General features: G+C 33.5%; 1 protein-coding gene across 19 annotated transcripts in view; it reads right to left on the bottom strand.

Annotated features, from left to right (window-relative positions):
* Positions 1-18382, bottom strand: part of POT1 (protection of telomeres 1) — a 77868-nt gene that overhangs the window by 48953 nt on the left and 10533 nt on the right. For 18 of the 19 annotated variants that reach the window (XM_082692690.1, XM_082692697.1, XM_082692696.1 and 15 more), the window contains 4 exons: positions 16436-16527; positions 4210-4323; positions 3402-3449; positions 1401-1515 (listed from right to left, as the gene is read on the bottom strand). In XM_082692690.1, the coding sequence (XP_082548816.1) occupies positions 1401-1515; positions 3402-3410 (124 nt within the window). In that variant the 5' untranslated portion in view covers positions 3411-3449; positions 4210-4323; positions 16436-16527. Of the gene's footprint in view, positions 1-1400; positions 1516-3401; positions 3450-4209; positions 4324-16435; positions 16528-17649; positions 17669-18382 lie in introns of those variants that run through there. The other variant, XM_082692692.1, reaches the window with a different exon arrangement.

The following is an 18382-nucleotide window of genomic DNA, read 5'->3' as shown; positions in this document are numbered from 1 at the left end:
GTTTCAGGTTAGATTAAATAGATTAGTAACTGTTAAATTTCAGTTGAACTGAATTAAACCAAGGTAAAGCTATATGGTGTCTTTACTAAATTAACCCTCAGAAAACTGAAACTCGTGTATTTTTATTCTTTTCTATGTCAGTCTGTTTAAAACCAGACTGTTTAAATGGTTTTAAAAAACTGTTTAGGGCGCCTGGGTGGCTCAGTGGGTTAAGCCGTTGCCTTCGGCTCAGGTCATGATCTCGGGGTCCTGGGATCGAGTCCTGCATCGGGCTCTCTGCTCAGCGGGGAGCCTGCTTCCTCCTCTCTCTCTGCCTGCCTCTCTGCCTACTTGTGATCTCTCTCTGTCAAATAAATAAATAAAATCTTAAAAAAAAAAAAACTGTTTAAAAAATAAATAAATAAAGCTTGTATTTTATAGAATTAGTAGGTTATATCTTAATCGTCTTTAAAAACAACTGAAGTACTATGCCTTTTGACTGAGGTGTTTAATTTTTTTACATTTGAAGTTATTACTGGTAGGAAAGGACTTCACTACTGCCATTGTGCTAACTGTTCTGTCTTTTAGCACTTTTGCCCTCCGTATTTCATTGTTTTTTTTTTTAATGTAGCGACATACTCATTTCCTTTTATGTATCTTCTGTAAGTATTTTCTTCCTGGTTACCATGGAGTTCACATAAATCATCTTAAAGTTAGAAGAACCCATTTTAAGCTAATAAATATTATATATAAAAACTATACTTCTACTCCTCCTCACATATACTTTGTTATTAACGCTATAATTGGTATCTTTTTATATCGTGTGTTCATTAACATGTTCACAGGTACGTATTTTTTATATTTTGGTCTTAAGTTCTATACCAGAATTAAAAGTGACTTACATACCACCATTATAGTACTAAAATACTTTATATTTAGCCTATGTCATACTTTTATATGCTGTCATGTTGCAGTTTAGCATCCTTTTCTTAATTTAGTCTTTGGAATCTAAAGACCATACTTACTTTATAAGTGAAAATGGCCAAAAATGTGCATATGAATTATTTGGCAATTATAAATCAGACCTGAGGGGTGCCTGGGTGGTTCAGTCACTGACATGGCTAATGCTGGATTTTGGCACAGGTCATGATTCCACGGTGCTGGGACAGTGCCCTGTGTTGGACTCTATGCTCAACGGGGAGTCTGCTTGAGGATTCCCTCTCCCCCTCTCCCTCTACAACCCCTGCCCCCACTCACATGCAACCATGTGTGTGCGTATGCTTTCTCTCAAATAAATATTTTTAAAAATTAAATAAATGAGAATTGAGCTTCTAAGACTTAACAGTATTGAAGGAGCTATGTTTCTGAAACCAAAAAAGCAGCTCCAGCCCATTAAAATCTTTACCAATTTTAATACCTACCAGTTCCTTTGCTTAGATATGGAGGTTTAAAGAACTTCACAACACCATAGACATTGACAATTGTACCACCCTTAAGTTGATTCAGGGGTGTATATATATAATGTGTTGCTGGAACCTAAGAAAGCGAAGACAGTGAATATATCAACACTAAGTATTTACATTTTAGAATAATTTTATAATTCAATTTTTAAAATAACAACCAATCTAATTGCAGTTTTTTCCTTTTAAGTGTCTAAAAAGAGGATATAGCCTGAAAAAAAAGGAAATACACAGCTTATAAAGGTTACTATACAAACCAACCAGTTTTTCTTACGAAGAATTTTGATTATAAATTATGTAATTTGTACATAATTCTAAGAAATGCAATTTAAGAACTTTTGGTTCTGGATTTTAACTTTGAGTAATATCACTTCAAAACTTGTGGTATATATTTCTTTTTTTCCCCCTATATTATATAAAGATTTTACTACAGGTTTTGATTGTAAATGGTATAAATACATTAAAAATGGGAAAAACAGAAAAGGAAAACTGTCTGAAATAATTGTACATAGGTTTGGAAAGAAAGGGGAAAGTCATTTACAAGGACATGTCTGCGTATTAGTCAAACAATCACACATCTGGCCCCCATCACCTATCCATCCCACCAACAACCAGAAATAAGGTTACTACCTACTGCATTGTGAGTTAAAACTTTAAAATTCTAATCAAAATGAGTTAATTAGTTTTTTCAAGGAAGCTGATCCTTTAGTTCAAGTATAAGAAAGGTAATGCTTAGGAATCTCATCAAACTTTGATATAAAAAATGTAGCTCATAAATGATGGAAGAAAAATAATGGACAGCATATGGGACAGAAAGGAAAGATATGTACCTAGCTGACAAATAACTACATCCAAGATATTAAAGTTATCTCGCTAATGTATAGATGAATGGGGCAGGCCAGCATATAGCTCAATGACACTAACCATTATGGTCATCCATGCAATGTACTTGTTAATTCATGAAGAACAAACAACTTCTTGATTATAATTTGTCTTTCCATGTAAATAAGCTAGTATATACATGCAGAGCATCTAAGTTATAGTCTAATAGATCAGAATATCTGGGATCGCTGAAAAAACATTTTTACCAATTTCATAAGTTCTTTCCTTTACTTCTTCCTTATATACAGGTTTGTGGATGTTTCAAATATTTGAAGCTGAGCAATGTAAAATAATTTTGAGAAAAACTAATACCTGCAGCTAATTCATGCTTTTAAAAACGTATATCAACTCTTTTATTGGTTACAGTTTCTTTAAATAACAAATTTGAATTATATTTCCATACAGTATTATTCAGAATTGAAAAGTTGTACCCTATAGTCATTGTTAACTAAAACAAAGTTCCTGGACTCTGTCAATTAGAAACAAAAGGTTTAAGAACATAGGCAGAAGGTAAACTTTATACTGAACTTCATCATATATATTACCCTTTTTCCAGTTTTACTCAGCTACATGTAGCTCACCTATAAAAATGGGAACCTTCCTATTGCTATAACGGAATTTTTTAAAATATTAAAAATAGATAAATGAAAAATGTATCACAAGTATAATAAACTTCTTAAAATTAATAATTTGTAAATCACAATTTGGCACACGATATTGTTTATAAATATAACTGAAAAAGAAACAAAAGTATCCGCCTGAGGTTTAAAAGTACTAATCCTAGTATCTTCACAAAATAAAATGTTTTCCCTTTTAATTTTTTTTATGTGTAGCTTATAGAAAATACCAACAGATATTCCAAATAAAAGAACAACCAGTTATTAATTACTAGGTAAATATATAACTCAAATTTAACATTATTAGGTATCAAAAAGGTAGATATTTTGTTTTCCCATTATATTACTATTTTAAAAATTAGACTGTAAATGGATATCATATATATACAAAATACATACATGTGTGTTATCTTTATGTGTGTGTGAGTGTGCATATTTTAAATTAAACTGAGTATTATCTTACCAAAGACATTGATTCTGCAGAAGAATCTCTGACAGATTTAACATAAACCTGAAAACAAAGAAAGAGGATTTACTTGTATACAACCATCCTCCAATGTGATTACAGACCTTTAACTGCACCAAAACTACACACTTAACTGCGTAATATTCAAATTCACTAGAATAGCACAAAACTATGCCTTACATTAAGACTGACATGTGCAAAACTGTCTAAGATTCAGTCTAATCCATTAATTTTAGTATCAGAGGATCAACCCTAGCCCATATTTTGTATACTACAGAAAAACAGGCAGATGGTAGCCTGCAAGCACAGGACTTGGCCCAATTCTACTTCTCTGACAGCCTTGACCAAACTGATGGTCTCCATGTGTGCACATGCACACATGCACACACACAGGGCTGTGGGAGGAGGGGTGAAGTGGGAAGCAGAGAATCAGCATCTCTGTAAAGAATAAAATAGAAGGAAATCAGTTTTACCTAAAAAAGGGCACTTGATCAATTTAAAGTGAAATTAAGTAGACCACCAAAAAAGGCTGATGATGTAAGAGTAAAGAATGAGATCTAGAGTATCTACAAAGTTTTAAAAATTCCATTAGTAAATTATTTTTAAGGGATCTTTCTTTTCTACCTGGAATCATTCTAAACATAAAGCTGAAAAGAGAATTTTTGCTTTAAACTTAAAATATTTAATTAAAATAATTCAGTCAGGCTAAATAGTTTATCTGCAGATTTACAGAAATTCTGCTCCAATTCCATCCCCTTACCTCATTAAAACCACAAAATGATTGGACTAAAAGTTATACACTTACATAAACAGTTGATCTGAAGTCTTCAAATGCTTTCAAAAATAAGCGATGTTTACCATCTCTGCTTGTAGGTGAAGATGCCGACAACACAGTAAATCCAGCTACTGCAATGGTGTCCTACAGAGAAAAAATGGTTTTAAATCATCAATATCTGTAATTCTGAATGTCACATAAATGCTTATTTTTATTATTATTTAAAAACAGGAGTAATTTCTACAACATGTTAGTTAGAAAACAGGTTTAATGCTTCCTGAATATAAGACCGAGATTACGACTTCCTCTAAAAGGGCTTCAACATAGTCCTAGACAAGCATAATGTCTCACTTCACAGACCAGGAAAACACTAACTAAATCACTCAAAAATTTTTATTTATTTAGTGGGACTTCAAAAATCCATGTGTATCTCAATTTATATGAATAGGTTTGCAGAAATAATGAAGAGATAACAGATGATCCAAAAGTATTAAGAATGAAATTTAAATGAATTTAAAAATTTAAATGAAACTAAATGTCAGAGTTGAGAGACTACATTGAGAAAGACATGCCATTAGTATTAAAAACTCCATACTGTCACAAAGCTAATACATGTGCATATAAATCCAGGGTATGCAATAATATATGGTATATATATATATACATATATATATATAATTATTATCCTAGTCTTCTAATTTTAGCACCAAAATCTTAAGATACATTAAAAACTCCTGGGTTTTAGGCAGCTTCCTTCAATAATCTTAATTTCTACCAAATGGAAGTATCCTGCATTACAGACTTGCTTTGCACATTTGAGGAAGGGTCTGGTGTCAAGTCCCAGGATTCTCTATTTAGATCCATTAAACAAGGCTGTGAACACCCTGAAAGACAGGGGCCATGTCTTTTTTTTTTTTTTTTTTTAAGATTTTATTTATTTATTTGAGAGAGAGGGAGAGAGAATGCACTAGAGCAGAAGCAGGAGGGAGAGGAAGAGGGAGAAGCTGGCTCCCAGCTGAGCAGGGAGTCCAACACAGGGCTCGATCCCAAGACCTTGAGATTAAGACACAAGCGCAACACAGACACGGACGCCAACACAGCCACCCAGGTTCCCCATGCAGGGTCATGTCCTATTCTGCTCTATATTTATAAGGCTTGGCACAAAGTAGGCCTGCCATTAACAAACCGTGACTCAAAATATGGATCTTATATGGCCTTCCTAAAATCTCGAGCCCTGTTCAGAACTTTTAGCTCTGCAACTTTCTACATTTTTTTTCTTTCTTTACATGAGACTATGAACATAACTGTGTTTGTGCTGAGAATGCTAAATAACCACAACTCTTCACATACAAATGGGAGAAAATATTCCTTCTCACTGAATATTCTGTTTTGACCATGTTTTTAGGCAGTATGCATGTATGTATGTATGTATGTATTTGTCAGAGAAAGGGAGAGCAGAGCGCGCACACACAAGCTGGGGGAAGAGCAGGCAAAGGGAGAAGCAGGCTCCCCACTGAGCAAGGAGTCCAATATGGGACTCAATCCCAGGACCTTGGGATCATGATCTGAGCTAAAAGCAGACGACCCTTAACTGACTAGGCCACCCAAGCATCCCCAGGCAGTTTTAAAGGGGAATAAAATAAAAAGTAAGCTTGCTTCTGGAATATATTACTCTTAAAACTAAAAAAAAAAAAGCAATGGTTTCAACTGCCTAAAACTTCTGATTTAATTGAAAACTTGAGATTTTAGTCAAATATTTAAAGTTGTTTAATCAAACTCACAGGGAAAGATAAAAAAGAAGTAGGGAAGTTTTTCAGTTCTAAATTCTCTTCAAAGCACACACAAAAAATAACCTATCTCATGTTATTTTCTATTTTACTGAAAAATGTCTTAAGTATTATATGGAAAGAAATACATAAAATGCAAATGTTAGTTGTGCAGATGAACATTTTTCTATTTTTCCATATAATCTAAACTTAAGGAGTGTTTATTTTATGATGGAGAAAACATTTTAAATAGAAAAAATCACTAAAAGCAGGACATCAGCATTCATAAGAAAATTTTCTTCTCTTCAAAAGTCTAATTCTATTTCAATATTAGCAATATAATTCAGTAGAAGGCTGTAGTATAACTTTTCCTCTAGCACAAATTTTACAACATAGAAATAACCACCAAAAATATTTAAGAAAATTAATGTGTTTAATTTATATTTCTAAACATGAACTTATATTTGAATATATCTATATAAATTATATGGAAGGCCCTCAATGATCCTATCCCAATCTACTTGGCCTATTTTATTTCCATGTATGTCTATTTCATACTATAAAAATCAGATTCTCTTACATTCATAATGCTTTTCCATGTATATTCTCTACTTATTCTGAAACCCCACTAATAACAGCATTTTTCTCTTTTGCATGTATCTGATCCTATCTATCTTTTAAAACCCAGAGTGTAAAAACTTTTCTTATGAGGTCTTAGATTGTTTCTCTCGAGAAAAATAATTCTTCCTTCCTCTGAACTCTCCTATGCAGTATTTTAATATATTTTGCCTGTGTATTATTTACAAATGATTCTTAGTGTTTTTAATGCTTTTAAGTCTATAAGCTCCCTGGGACTAAGAATGTCTTATCTACCTTTATACACCATAAAAGTGACTGGAAGGAGCTTCTGTTCATAGTACAAGTATATGTTGAATAAATTAATACTAGTAAAGTTAAAGTACAAACCTAAATAGAAGAGAGAAAAAAAATGAATGACGCTTAGTATCTAGTTTCCATGAATTTACAAATTGTAATAGCTTTTAAATTAATTCAAATGCACAGAGGATAAGAAAGATAAACACATAATAGTCAGTATTAGTTTGTATAAACACTCATTAGACTGAGTTGAAAATGAGATTTAATACGTATTGTTCTAAGTTCTAAGCTTCTGAAAAGAGCATATTGAAGCCATTCAAACAAGAATAGGAATTACACAGTTCAGCGCTAAGAATGCATTCTGATTGATACAGAGTAGGTATTTTATCTTAATCTGCTGAAGTTATTAGGAAATCAGCCTGAGAAGAATCCATATTACTAAAAGTAATAAGTCTTTATTAATATCTGTGTATCAATGGTCTAAAAATAAAAACACATTGGTAGACCTGAAATCTTTGAACTAACTCAGGATACTCAGATATCCGCAAGTGGGTCATTTTCCTTTTGTCTAACCTACCCTGTCAGTGTCTTAAAAGGGGTGAGACTTGGTCATTAAACAACTTCCTTTTTGGGTTAGCCAACAGGAATATTCTACTGAAAACCAGTTTCAGAAAAAAAAATCAATGAAAATAGCATAGATCTTTTTAACATAAAGAAATGTTCTTAAAAATCAACAATAAAAAAAAGAGCAGGCAACTTATTTGCATATTAACATGTCATTTTTTACATGCTAATATCTTATAGAACATAATCAGTAGTGGAACAAGAAACAAATCAGTATGTAACTAAAAAAAATGTAAACTGCAAGACTAGTATATTAACTTGTTGATTTTTAATTGGTAGTGTATCCAAAATTCCCACGTTATTACACTTCCAGCAAGCAGGAAAAGGACACAGGAAATATGAAACAACTGATAACCGAAAAGAAAAACACTTATCTGACTTTGACAGGCATTAAGTGATTTTTACTATGCTGCCCTTGCAAATCCTGTTATTATATTTTAAAACACCAATTAAGAGTGAAAGAGTGAAGGGAGAAGCCAGGAATCTGATGCCACTGATAACACAGTGACTGACAGAAAATGTTTCTCTAATATAAAAAATGTATTTTATGAGCATTAACATCTATTTGGTTATATAATGCTAAGAACTTAATTGGAAGTACTATAGGTAATATTAGCATAAAATCCAAAATCTGTAAATGGTTTACAAATCCCTGTGTGATCTGATGCCCACCACCTCACCAGCTACCTACTACGCAACATACCCCTGAATAGTTCCTTTTTGTAATTTTTAGCATTCCAGGCTCCTCAGTTAGGGGCTCTGTACATGTTGTTCTCTTTTACTAACCCACTCTCCCAGAACCCATCTTCATTCTTTTTGCTACTTTTCTAATTCTACTACTCAATTTCAGTCATATTACATCTGGATAAAATAATCAATTACATAATAACTGTTTAATTTCCTCTGCTCCACTGAGCATTGTCCCAAGATGGCAAGGCCCATTACCCTCTTATTCAGGACATCCAGCACAGAAGACCAAAAACAATCAACAAGTATTTGGACAATTAAATGAATAACCAACTATGTGAATACATATTACTTATATATATGATACCTTCATTAAATCTTAAATAAACTGTATGAGTACTATGAAACTTAATTCAAAAAATCTCAGCACTACTTTAGAGATCATGTAATCAAACACTTTCATTTTTCAGGTAAGAAAATAAGGGCGAGAGAGAATAAATGAACAGTCTAAGATAACATTCAGCTAAGTAGTTGTAGATCAAGACACGAATCAAGATCTCCTAATTTCCAAGACAGGCACTACTCTACAACATCTTTCAGAACTAAATCTCAAATGGAGGGAAAACAATGTATTGACAAACGTCTGTAATTCTGATGGTTTTGTGATAAAATGTTTTTTTAAACTTTCAAAATACTTTGAAAAAGTCCTTCCCATATTTTATGTCCATTTATTAAACGTTAAATCTTACTTTTAAAGGAAAGCTAAAACTGAAAAAAGTATTTCATACAAAAAAAGGTTCAACTACAGGGTGTATATTACTGCAAAATGTATCACTAGTCTCGCAAAGCAAGGACTAAAATTTTGTTAAAATTCATTTTAATGTTTACAATTTTTTTTTTTTTTTTTTTTTTTGGTAATCAAATGTGGAGCTAATCTTAAGGGAATAAGCCAATGACAAATAACAAAGGTTTAAGAACTGAATTAAGAGTGTTTGCTTCAGAGGCACATACACTAAAATTGGAACAATACAGAGAAGATTAGCATGGCCCCTGCACAAGAACTGAATTAGAAAACCCATTCTTCTACACAAAGAGTTTTACCTTTGACTTTCAATAATTTTTAACCTTACTACTATAAACTCTTAAATAAATAGCCTAATTAGACCTCCCCAATGATCAGCATTCATGGATTTTAAACCCAGAAAGATTTTAAAGTAAACTGTGACCTCAGTCTTGTATAATTATATCTTAAAAAGGAAAAACTTTGGCTTACCATTATTAACATTCTCTGTTAGCTGACAAGTACTAATTAGCCAGTATAGTTCTATTCTGTTTTAATGAATACTTATTTAAAATATATTTCAATTGCAGAAAACACCTTGCATATGTCAGTTAGGGAAAATACTAATATCTCATACATCATACATATTTTGTAGATGCACTGCACATATTTTGCTAATTCATTGTATTATAACCCTTTTATTGTGTTTCCAAATAATAAGATAAGAATCTTCAAGGAAAAGATAAAAATGTATTTAAAATATAAACAGATCCCTAATATTCAATACCATGCATTTTTAAAACCCTTCTCCTCTAAAGATGTCCAAGATATGCTGTTAAATAAAGCAATTTATAAAACATGAATAGTACTGTCATTTGATGAAAAATGTGCATGTATGAGCTTATCTGCATGCATATATAGATAAAGACATGCATGCATAAGTACATACAGATATACACACATATACATAAAAGCTGGAAAGGTACAGGTAAAGAAGCAGGGATTTTATCTAATTTTATCACACTAGGCATTATGAGTGGCTTCAGAAGGAAAGGGGCAGCTTCTGCTTTTCTGGTCATACCTTTCCACACAACTTGAATGTTTTTTTTAAAACCTTCAAGACCAGGCAAAAAGAACAAAATCTTCTAAATCAAATTATTTACAAGATCTAATCCAAGTCCATGCTACCTTCCTGAGCAGGAAAATAATACAGTTGTGGAGACAGAGCAGTATCTCCACTTACTACAAGTTCTATAACAATACTTAGGATATTATATTTGTATAGAATCTTACAGTTTACAAAGTGCTTCTATACATGTTTATCATTTGAGCCTTTAGTAATCTTCCGCAGTAATTGTCACCTGTAGTTTTATGAAGACAGCCACTATAAAGCTAAGGTTTGTTATAGGACTTCCACTAAAAATAATACAGGATTTTTATAAGACACTAATTTCCAATATCAAATCATTATTCTTTCTGTATATGGGCACATAACTAATTACTCTTGGAACTTCAATATTAACTCAATTATACACCATGATAGAATCATATGAAATTCTGTCCTTAAAAAGCAGTTAATGTTCATGGGTTCATGGATCTTTCTGAGAATGAGTTATAAATGACCTTCTCAGAGAGGGGAAAAATACATACATACATTTACATACACATTTAACTGGTTCACGAACCTCTTCTGAGGCACCTGGGTGGCTCAGTCAGTTAAGCATCTGCCTTCAGCTCAGGTCATGCTCTCTGGGTCCTGGGGTTGAACCATGAATCGGGCTACCTGTTCGACAAGGAATCTGCTTCTTCCTTTTATTCCCCTCTGTGCTCTCCCTCTCTCTCAAATAAATAAATAAAATATTTAATAATAATAAAAAAAAGATTTCTTCTAATGATTTGTACACTGCTGGGAGTTCACTGAAGATCCCTGAACCCTAGAATACTCGTCTTCTTTTACAAACGGATGGTCCTTTCACAAAAATTTTTACAGCTAGTTGATTTTATTTATTTATTTGACAGAGAGACACAGTGAGAGAGGGAACACAGCAGAGGGAGTGGGAGAGGGAGAAGCAGGCTCCCTGTGGAGCAGGGAGCCTGATGCGGGGCTTGATTCCAGGGACTCAATCCCAGGACACTGGGATTCTGATCTTAGCCGAAGGCAGACGCTTAACGACTGAGCCACTAAGGTACTCAAGCTAGCTGACTCAAAAAAAAAAAAAAAAAAAAAAGGATGCTAGAGCCTCCCTCCTTACCATGCATTACAACTGTCTTTTTTCTCTGGCCAGAATTTGAAGCAGAGAGTTGAATATCTTACTTATTAAAAAATATCAGGACAGAAGAAAGGAAAGGCAACTTTAAAGATCTTAGCAAGTTGGTCTAAAAATGCTAAAGGTGGACTTCTTGGGGCAACTTGTGCCTCAGTTGGTTAAGTGTCTGCCTTCGGTTTGGGTAATGATCCCAGAGTCCTGGGATCAAGTCCCGTACTGGGCTCTCTGCCTAGCAGGGAGCCTGCTTCTCCCTCTTCCTCTGCCTGCTGCTCCCCCTGCTTATGCTCTCTCTCTCTCAATCTCCGTCAAATGAATGAATAAAATCTTTGGGAAAAAAAGTGGAACTCTGTACAGAATGGAAAGAATCATCCGAAATAAGAACATTAAACTACATTTCATATTTATTTCGTATATTCTGTAATTCTTGAAAACTAAATATTACTAACTCAATGTATCAGGGCAAAACTTCCCTGTGTGTGTCTAGCAGCCTGAAAATTAAGGAAGCTGTTAACAGCATTTATTTGGTTTTGTTTACTTTTTTTTTTTTTTTTTTTGGAAGGATGGGGAGTCAGAGAAAATATGTTATAGCTTAGTATCACATGCAAATTCATCACTGAACTGATGTATTTTTTATTTTTCCCTATCTCAACAAAGCACTGTAACATACTGTTTTCCAGTTCAAAGGAAAAATGTTATATAAGTTATTTTTCTTAACAAGTGAATCTTCCCCTGTTAAACACCTACTTCATGTTCTCACTTTCATCCATACTCTCTCCCTTTTTCCCCCTCTCCACTTCATCATTTCTGGAGACTATGGCCCTTAAAAAAAATGGCATGACTTCAGATCTCCTTGAGGACTGAATTCTTAATAATTCCGAACTGTCACCATGAATATTAATTATTTTACCTAAGCCGAAATAAAGTCATGCCTTAAAGGGCAAGAATAATAATAATAGGAATAATAATAGTAATGACAACATGCCTTTACTGGAGGCACCCACAAAAAGTACCCCATCAAAAAAGGTATATAGAGCTACTGATTTCTACCCTACCTAAGTGGCCTGAAGCAAACTGTCAGATAACACCTCTTTTTTAGTACATTTGCTTCTGGAACTTTGCTATGCCATAACAACTAGATTAGAACTATGTATCTCCAATTTTTAAAATTGCACCTAAAATTACTCTATTTATCATCCTAAGAGAAAGTCTGATGAAATATCACAGGAGTTTTAGGTTGTCAATCACACAGGAAATACTTATTTCCTTAAATTCTACAATTTTAAAATACACCAGGGATTTAATAACAAACTTTTCACAGAAGTGAAAAATCACTACACTGATTCTCCTTCCCTTTATTCAAACTATGAATTAGGAAAATAATAATGGATTTACCACCTCTTCATAGAAGCTTTGGCCAAAAAGACAAAATTTGAGTTCAGCAATCTATTCCCAAAACACTGGTTAGAAGAAAAAAAAAAGATTTTCTGACAGTTAACATGAAATAAATCTTTATTCTAGACTCCAAAGACAGGTTTTACAAAAACAGCATTTCTCAAGTCCACTAAATTATTTATAAATGTCAAGTTTCTGAAACCACAGTATTCCAGAATTACTCAGAATTCTCAGCTAATCCAACATTCTTACTTTATATTTGATTAAATTTATATCTGGAGATTATCAATGGTTACTCAAAATCCAGTAATTAACTGGAAGCCACACTTCTGGGCTAAGACCAAGGTGCACTTTCTCTCGCTGCTTTTCCTCATTGGGGCTGCATCTAATTACAGCAAGATAGAGAGTCATAACAATAATAACTGGCCACACACTAAGTTCCCACACAGTGCCAGCAGTAGGTACATTTATCTCTAATCCTGACAACAATCCAGAAAGGGTGGTATTAATACTCCTATCTTGATTTTTTAAAGAATTTTAAAATTAATTTTTATTGATTTTACTCTAAAGATTATTTTTTTAAACAAAAAATTTTGAAGAATTTTTTAAATCTTTCAAGAATAAAATTGAAAAACACTGAACAGAGTTAAGCATTTTGCCCCAATCACACCTGCTGGGATTTAGATACTGACCCCCCTGCTGTGTCTGGAACATGCACTCATACTTCTCAGCCTTTGCACTTACAAATTCCTGGTTACTCCAAATATCTAAGGATCACTTTACTTCTTTCAAGTTTCTGCTCAAATGTCACCTTATCAGAGTCTTTCCTTCATCCAATTAAAATATATCCTCACATCTCTCTCTTCCCCTGCTTTATTCTCCACAGCACTGTCTGCCACTTAGAAAATTGTTTATCTGTTCACTATCTACCTTTCTCCAATAGAAAGTATGCTGCATAAGAACTCTGAAGGACTCATTTTCTATTACATATCTGTATTGGCTAAATATTGCACTGCAGACATGTTTTTTTAACTGAAGCAAAACATAATGGAAAACTTGTCATCTAACTATTTTTTTAAGTTTTTTTTTTCTTTTTTTAAGATTTTATTTGTTCATCTGACAGAGAGAAGGAGAGGGAGAGATCACAAGTAGGCACAGAGGCAGGCAGAAAGAGAGGGGCGAAGCAGGCTCCCTGCCAAGCACAGAGCCTGATGTGGGGCTCGATCCCAGGACCCTGAGAGCATGACCTGAGCTGATGGCAGAGGCTTAACCCACTGAGCCACCCAGGTGCCCCATTTTAACCATTTTTAAGTGTATAACTCAATGACATTAATTACAATCACAATGTGTGCAACCATCACCACTACCTATTGTCAAACCTTTTCTTCACCCCAAGTAGAAATTTTTTAACCACTGAGGAAAAACTCCCCATTCCCCCCACCAACCCAGGCTCTTGGTAATCTCTCATCTACTTTCTGTCTCTGTGAATTTGCCTATTCCACATATTCATATAGATGGAATCACAAAATAGTTGTCCTTTTGTGTTTGGCTTCTCTCACTTAGCATAATGTTTCCAAGTTCATCCATGATGTAGCATGTATCAGAACTTCATTCCTTTTTATGGCTGAGTAATATTCCATTATATGACTATAGCACATTCTTTATCTATTCACCTGCTAATGGACACTTGGGTTCTTGCCACCTTTTGGCCATTATAAATGAGGTAGTCCCCCCTCGTGTGTGATTTTGCTTTCCATGGTTTCAGATGCCTACTGTCAACCACGGTCCAGAAGCGGATGATCCTCCTTCTGACATACTGTCAGAAGGTTAATAGTAGCCTAAGGCTATACTGTGGTGCCTACGCCATTCACCTCACTTCCTCTCATCATGTATGCCTTTTATCATCTCACATCATCACAGGAAGAGTAAGCACTGTACAATATTTTCAGAGAAAGAAACCACATTCACATTAATTTTATTACAGTATATTACCATAAATGTTCTATTTTATTATTGATTGCTATTAATCTCCAGCTATGCCTAATTTATAAATTAAACTTACTATGACAGGTGTGTATATATAGGAAGAACAATGTATACAGGGTTCAGTACTATCCACAGTTTCAGGCTTCCAGTGGGGGTCCTACAACCTGTTCCCACAGATAAAGGGGGGAACTGCTGCAATGCTCCATCAATTTGATTTGTACATGATTGTCCACTCGTGTACAAATATCTGTTTGAATTCTTGTTTTCAATTATTTTGTCTGTATATCTATTAGTGGGGTTGCTAGGTCATATCATGATTCTAAGAAGAAACGTCCAACTGTTTTCCACCGTGGCTGTATCATTTTACACTGAATGGATGTTAACACCTTTGTCAAAAATCAACTGTCCATAAATACATAGGTTTACTTCTCGACCCTTAGCTCTATTCTGTTGTTATACATATCTATCTTTATAACAGTCCCACAGTGTTGATTACAGTATCTTTGTGCTGAGTTTTGAAATCATGAAGTGTGGGTCTTCTGACTCTGTTATTCTTTTACTAGATTGTTCAGGGTCCCTTGAAACTCTCAATGAATCTGAGAGTCAGCCTTTCCATTTCTAAAGTCTGATAGAATTTTGATAGGGATTACACTAAATCTACAAGTCACTTTGGTTGGTCCTGATAGCTTAACAATATTGTCTTCCTACCCAAGAATACAAATGTCATTCCACTTATTTAGGTCTTATTTAATTTCTTTTAGCAATGTTTTTGAACTTTCAATGTAGAAATCCTTCACCTCATTGGTTACATATACTCATAGGTATATTATTCCTTCAGATGCTAACACACATAGAATTGTTTTCATAGCTTCCTTTCTAGACCACTCATTATGCGTAAATAGTAACAACGGATTTTTATGTGTCCACTTTGTACCCTCCAATGCTGCCGAATTCATTTATTAATCCTAGTGGCTTTCTTTTGGATTCTCTGGGATCTACAAATACAGAATCATGTCATATGAAAGTAGAGACAGTCTTACCTCTCCCTTTAAAATTAGGTGTCTTTTATTTCATTTTCTTATATAACTGCTCTGGCTAGAACTTTCAGTGGAAGGTTGAAAAGCAGTGGTAAAGTAAGCATCCTTGTCTTGTTCCTAATCTTAGTGAGGACCTTTGAGTTGTTCACCACTGAGTTTAATGTTACCTGTGAGTTTCTCATAATTTCCCTATGTTGTGTTGAGGAAGTTTCCTTATGTTCCTAGTTTCCCAAGTGTTTTGATTACAAAAGAGTACAGGATTTTATCAAATGCCTTTCGTGTATAAGTTAAGATGACCATCTGTTTTTTCCCTTTTTCTATTAATGTGATATGTTACATGGACTGATTTTTTTATGCTGAACCAAACCGTACTTCTGGGATAAATCTCACTTTGTCATAGTGTCTGCTCCTTTTAATCTGCTGTTGGCTCAGTTTGGAAGCATTTTGTTGGATTTAACAGGCATGTATTTTGAAACAATTATCAGAAAATAATAAAAAATACAGTTATAGCTTATAATTTTTTAGTTATTAAGAATTATTTTTTAATTGAAGGGAAAATGTATATATCCTTAAGACATTCTGTTAAATATTAAATATTAAAATGAAGTGAAAGAAAAAATTGTCTGTTTTTATGTCAGTGTTAAGTTTTATAATATCTTTGGAATGTTACAATTTTAAAACTATTTCTGAAGTATCCTTTTTTTATACCTGCAAATACATAATGAATATGTAAAACAAAACAAAAGAAAATAAAACCAAAAAAAGATCTACAGAATGAATATAACATCAATAATTTTAAATTATACTCCTAAAACAAAAAGTAACATGAAAATAATTTACCCCTTCATAGAAAACTTTTGCACAGTCCTTTGCTAATTTTCCAAAAAATAATACATTGATGGTGTTGATCTCTGAATTTGAATTTTCTTGTTCTATAGAGGAAAAAACACATACAGAAAAACACTAATTAGATAGAGCAGTTTTACACACATAAGAAAACTGATAACTACATTCTAAAAACTGTAGTTATTTCAAAATATAATTATGAAGAATAAGTAAAATTTTATAATTCACTTTTAGTTTAATACCTTAAGTAATGCAAAGATAATGCACAGAATACTATTAGGTACTAAAACCAAAATTATTATAAGATTCAATTAGAATACATTTTATAAATTTTGATAAATATTACATTAACAGTATAAAATGTCCACATTCTATTTATTTTCTATGTTTATAATAAAAAGAAATTGAGTGTGGTAATTATTCAATTTTTATACTATATAATATATCACCCCCAAAATAATTCATTTTCTGAACTTCCAGCAATCTAGTGTCAGCACATTAAGTTTTAATATAGGTAAGTGTGATTTTCTCCTCCAGCACACACAAATTAAAGAGTAAAAGAATCGTGTATGTGTAAAGACCAAACTATCTAAGGTTTTTGAAAATGAAACTTAATTGGGAAAAAGAAGAATTTCCACAATTTTCACTCTTCAGAGATCACCTTCTACAACCAGAGCAGCAGGGCCAAAATGCTAAGACTCGATTATATCATCTGAGGAAAGTCTCATTCATATCAGCTTTCAAATATTCAACTACTCCAAGAAACTGCCATTGTATCAGATTTTTATGCATCTATAGGAGTATATGAAAGATATTTCCCAAAATGATAGCCTTTTTTGTGTGACTCAGAATTCTCGAATCTTCTACTCTGTCAGGCTGGTGGCATGCAGCAGTGAAACAACTGCCTCACAGCTGCCTACTGCCTCCCTTCACTTACCTCTTCAACTCCTCAAAACAAGCGTATACATAAACTGAATCACTAATGTATATCAAATATAAAAACACCATGATTTCTAACACTGTTAATATCTTAAATGACCTATCAGATGTCTGTGTCTGGCCATGACAGACTAATAGGTTTATTCTCCAGTCTTAAAATGACTAGAAATGACTAGAAAGCTAAGGAAAAATATATGAAACAACAGTTTTCAGGTACCAGACAACAGGAAGTGCAGGAACGTGTTCTGAGAAGGAAAATAAGGCATTACCCCTGGCTTACTTCCTGAAGAATTTCCACGCAGCAGAAAATGGATTTAAAATGCAACAAAGCTCAGTAGCCTTCACCAAATTCAGAAGAGTTCAGATACGAGGACAGCAAGGTGGCTAGAATTTGCAGGGCAGAGTGCCAAAAACAGCAGCACGGATACAGAGTGCTCTGCAACCCTGAGATGGGTCCTTCAGGTCTTTGCCTGAATACTTCTCTCCAAGTACGTGGAAGATAAGTAGCTCAGGTAGAGAAAGAACCACATGAAAGGAAAAGGCAGAACAATTCTGAGACACAAAGGGCTAGGAATTGTTCTGGTTCCAACCACACAGAATGGAATCGTCATACACAAGGCAGAGAGCAGAACTGTCAGAAGGTTATTTCCTTAGTGATAAGGCCAAATTAGTCTGAAAATAAAGGCTGTTCTATATCCACCCAATGAAGCGAATCAAACTGATTCCAGGAAAATTAAATGTATCCCAAAATAAAGACAAGTAATATTTAAAGGATGGGTAATAAATAAATCCAACATGATAATATAAAATTCTAAATGTTTGGTGTCCAGTAAAAAAAATTACCTCCATGAACATCATTAGGAGAAATGGAAGATATTTTAAAAATCTCAAAATGAACTTTCGAAGTTGAAAAATATAGTATTAGAAGTTAATAATAGTACATTGAGTGGAGATAACAGCAGATTAACAAAAACTAAATGTTAAAGAAAACTAAAAAACAGA

Source organism: Mustela nivalis (genome assembly GCF_964662115.1).
Source record: "Mustela nivalis genome assembly, chromosome: 12".
Classification (NCBI taxonomy): domain Eukaryota; kingdom Metazoa; phylum Chordata; class Mammalia; order Carnivora; family Mustelidae; genus Mustela; species Mustela nivalis.
Note: the sequence above shows the minus strand (reverse complement) of the source record. Positions and strands in the feature narration are given on the sequence as shown.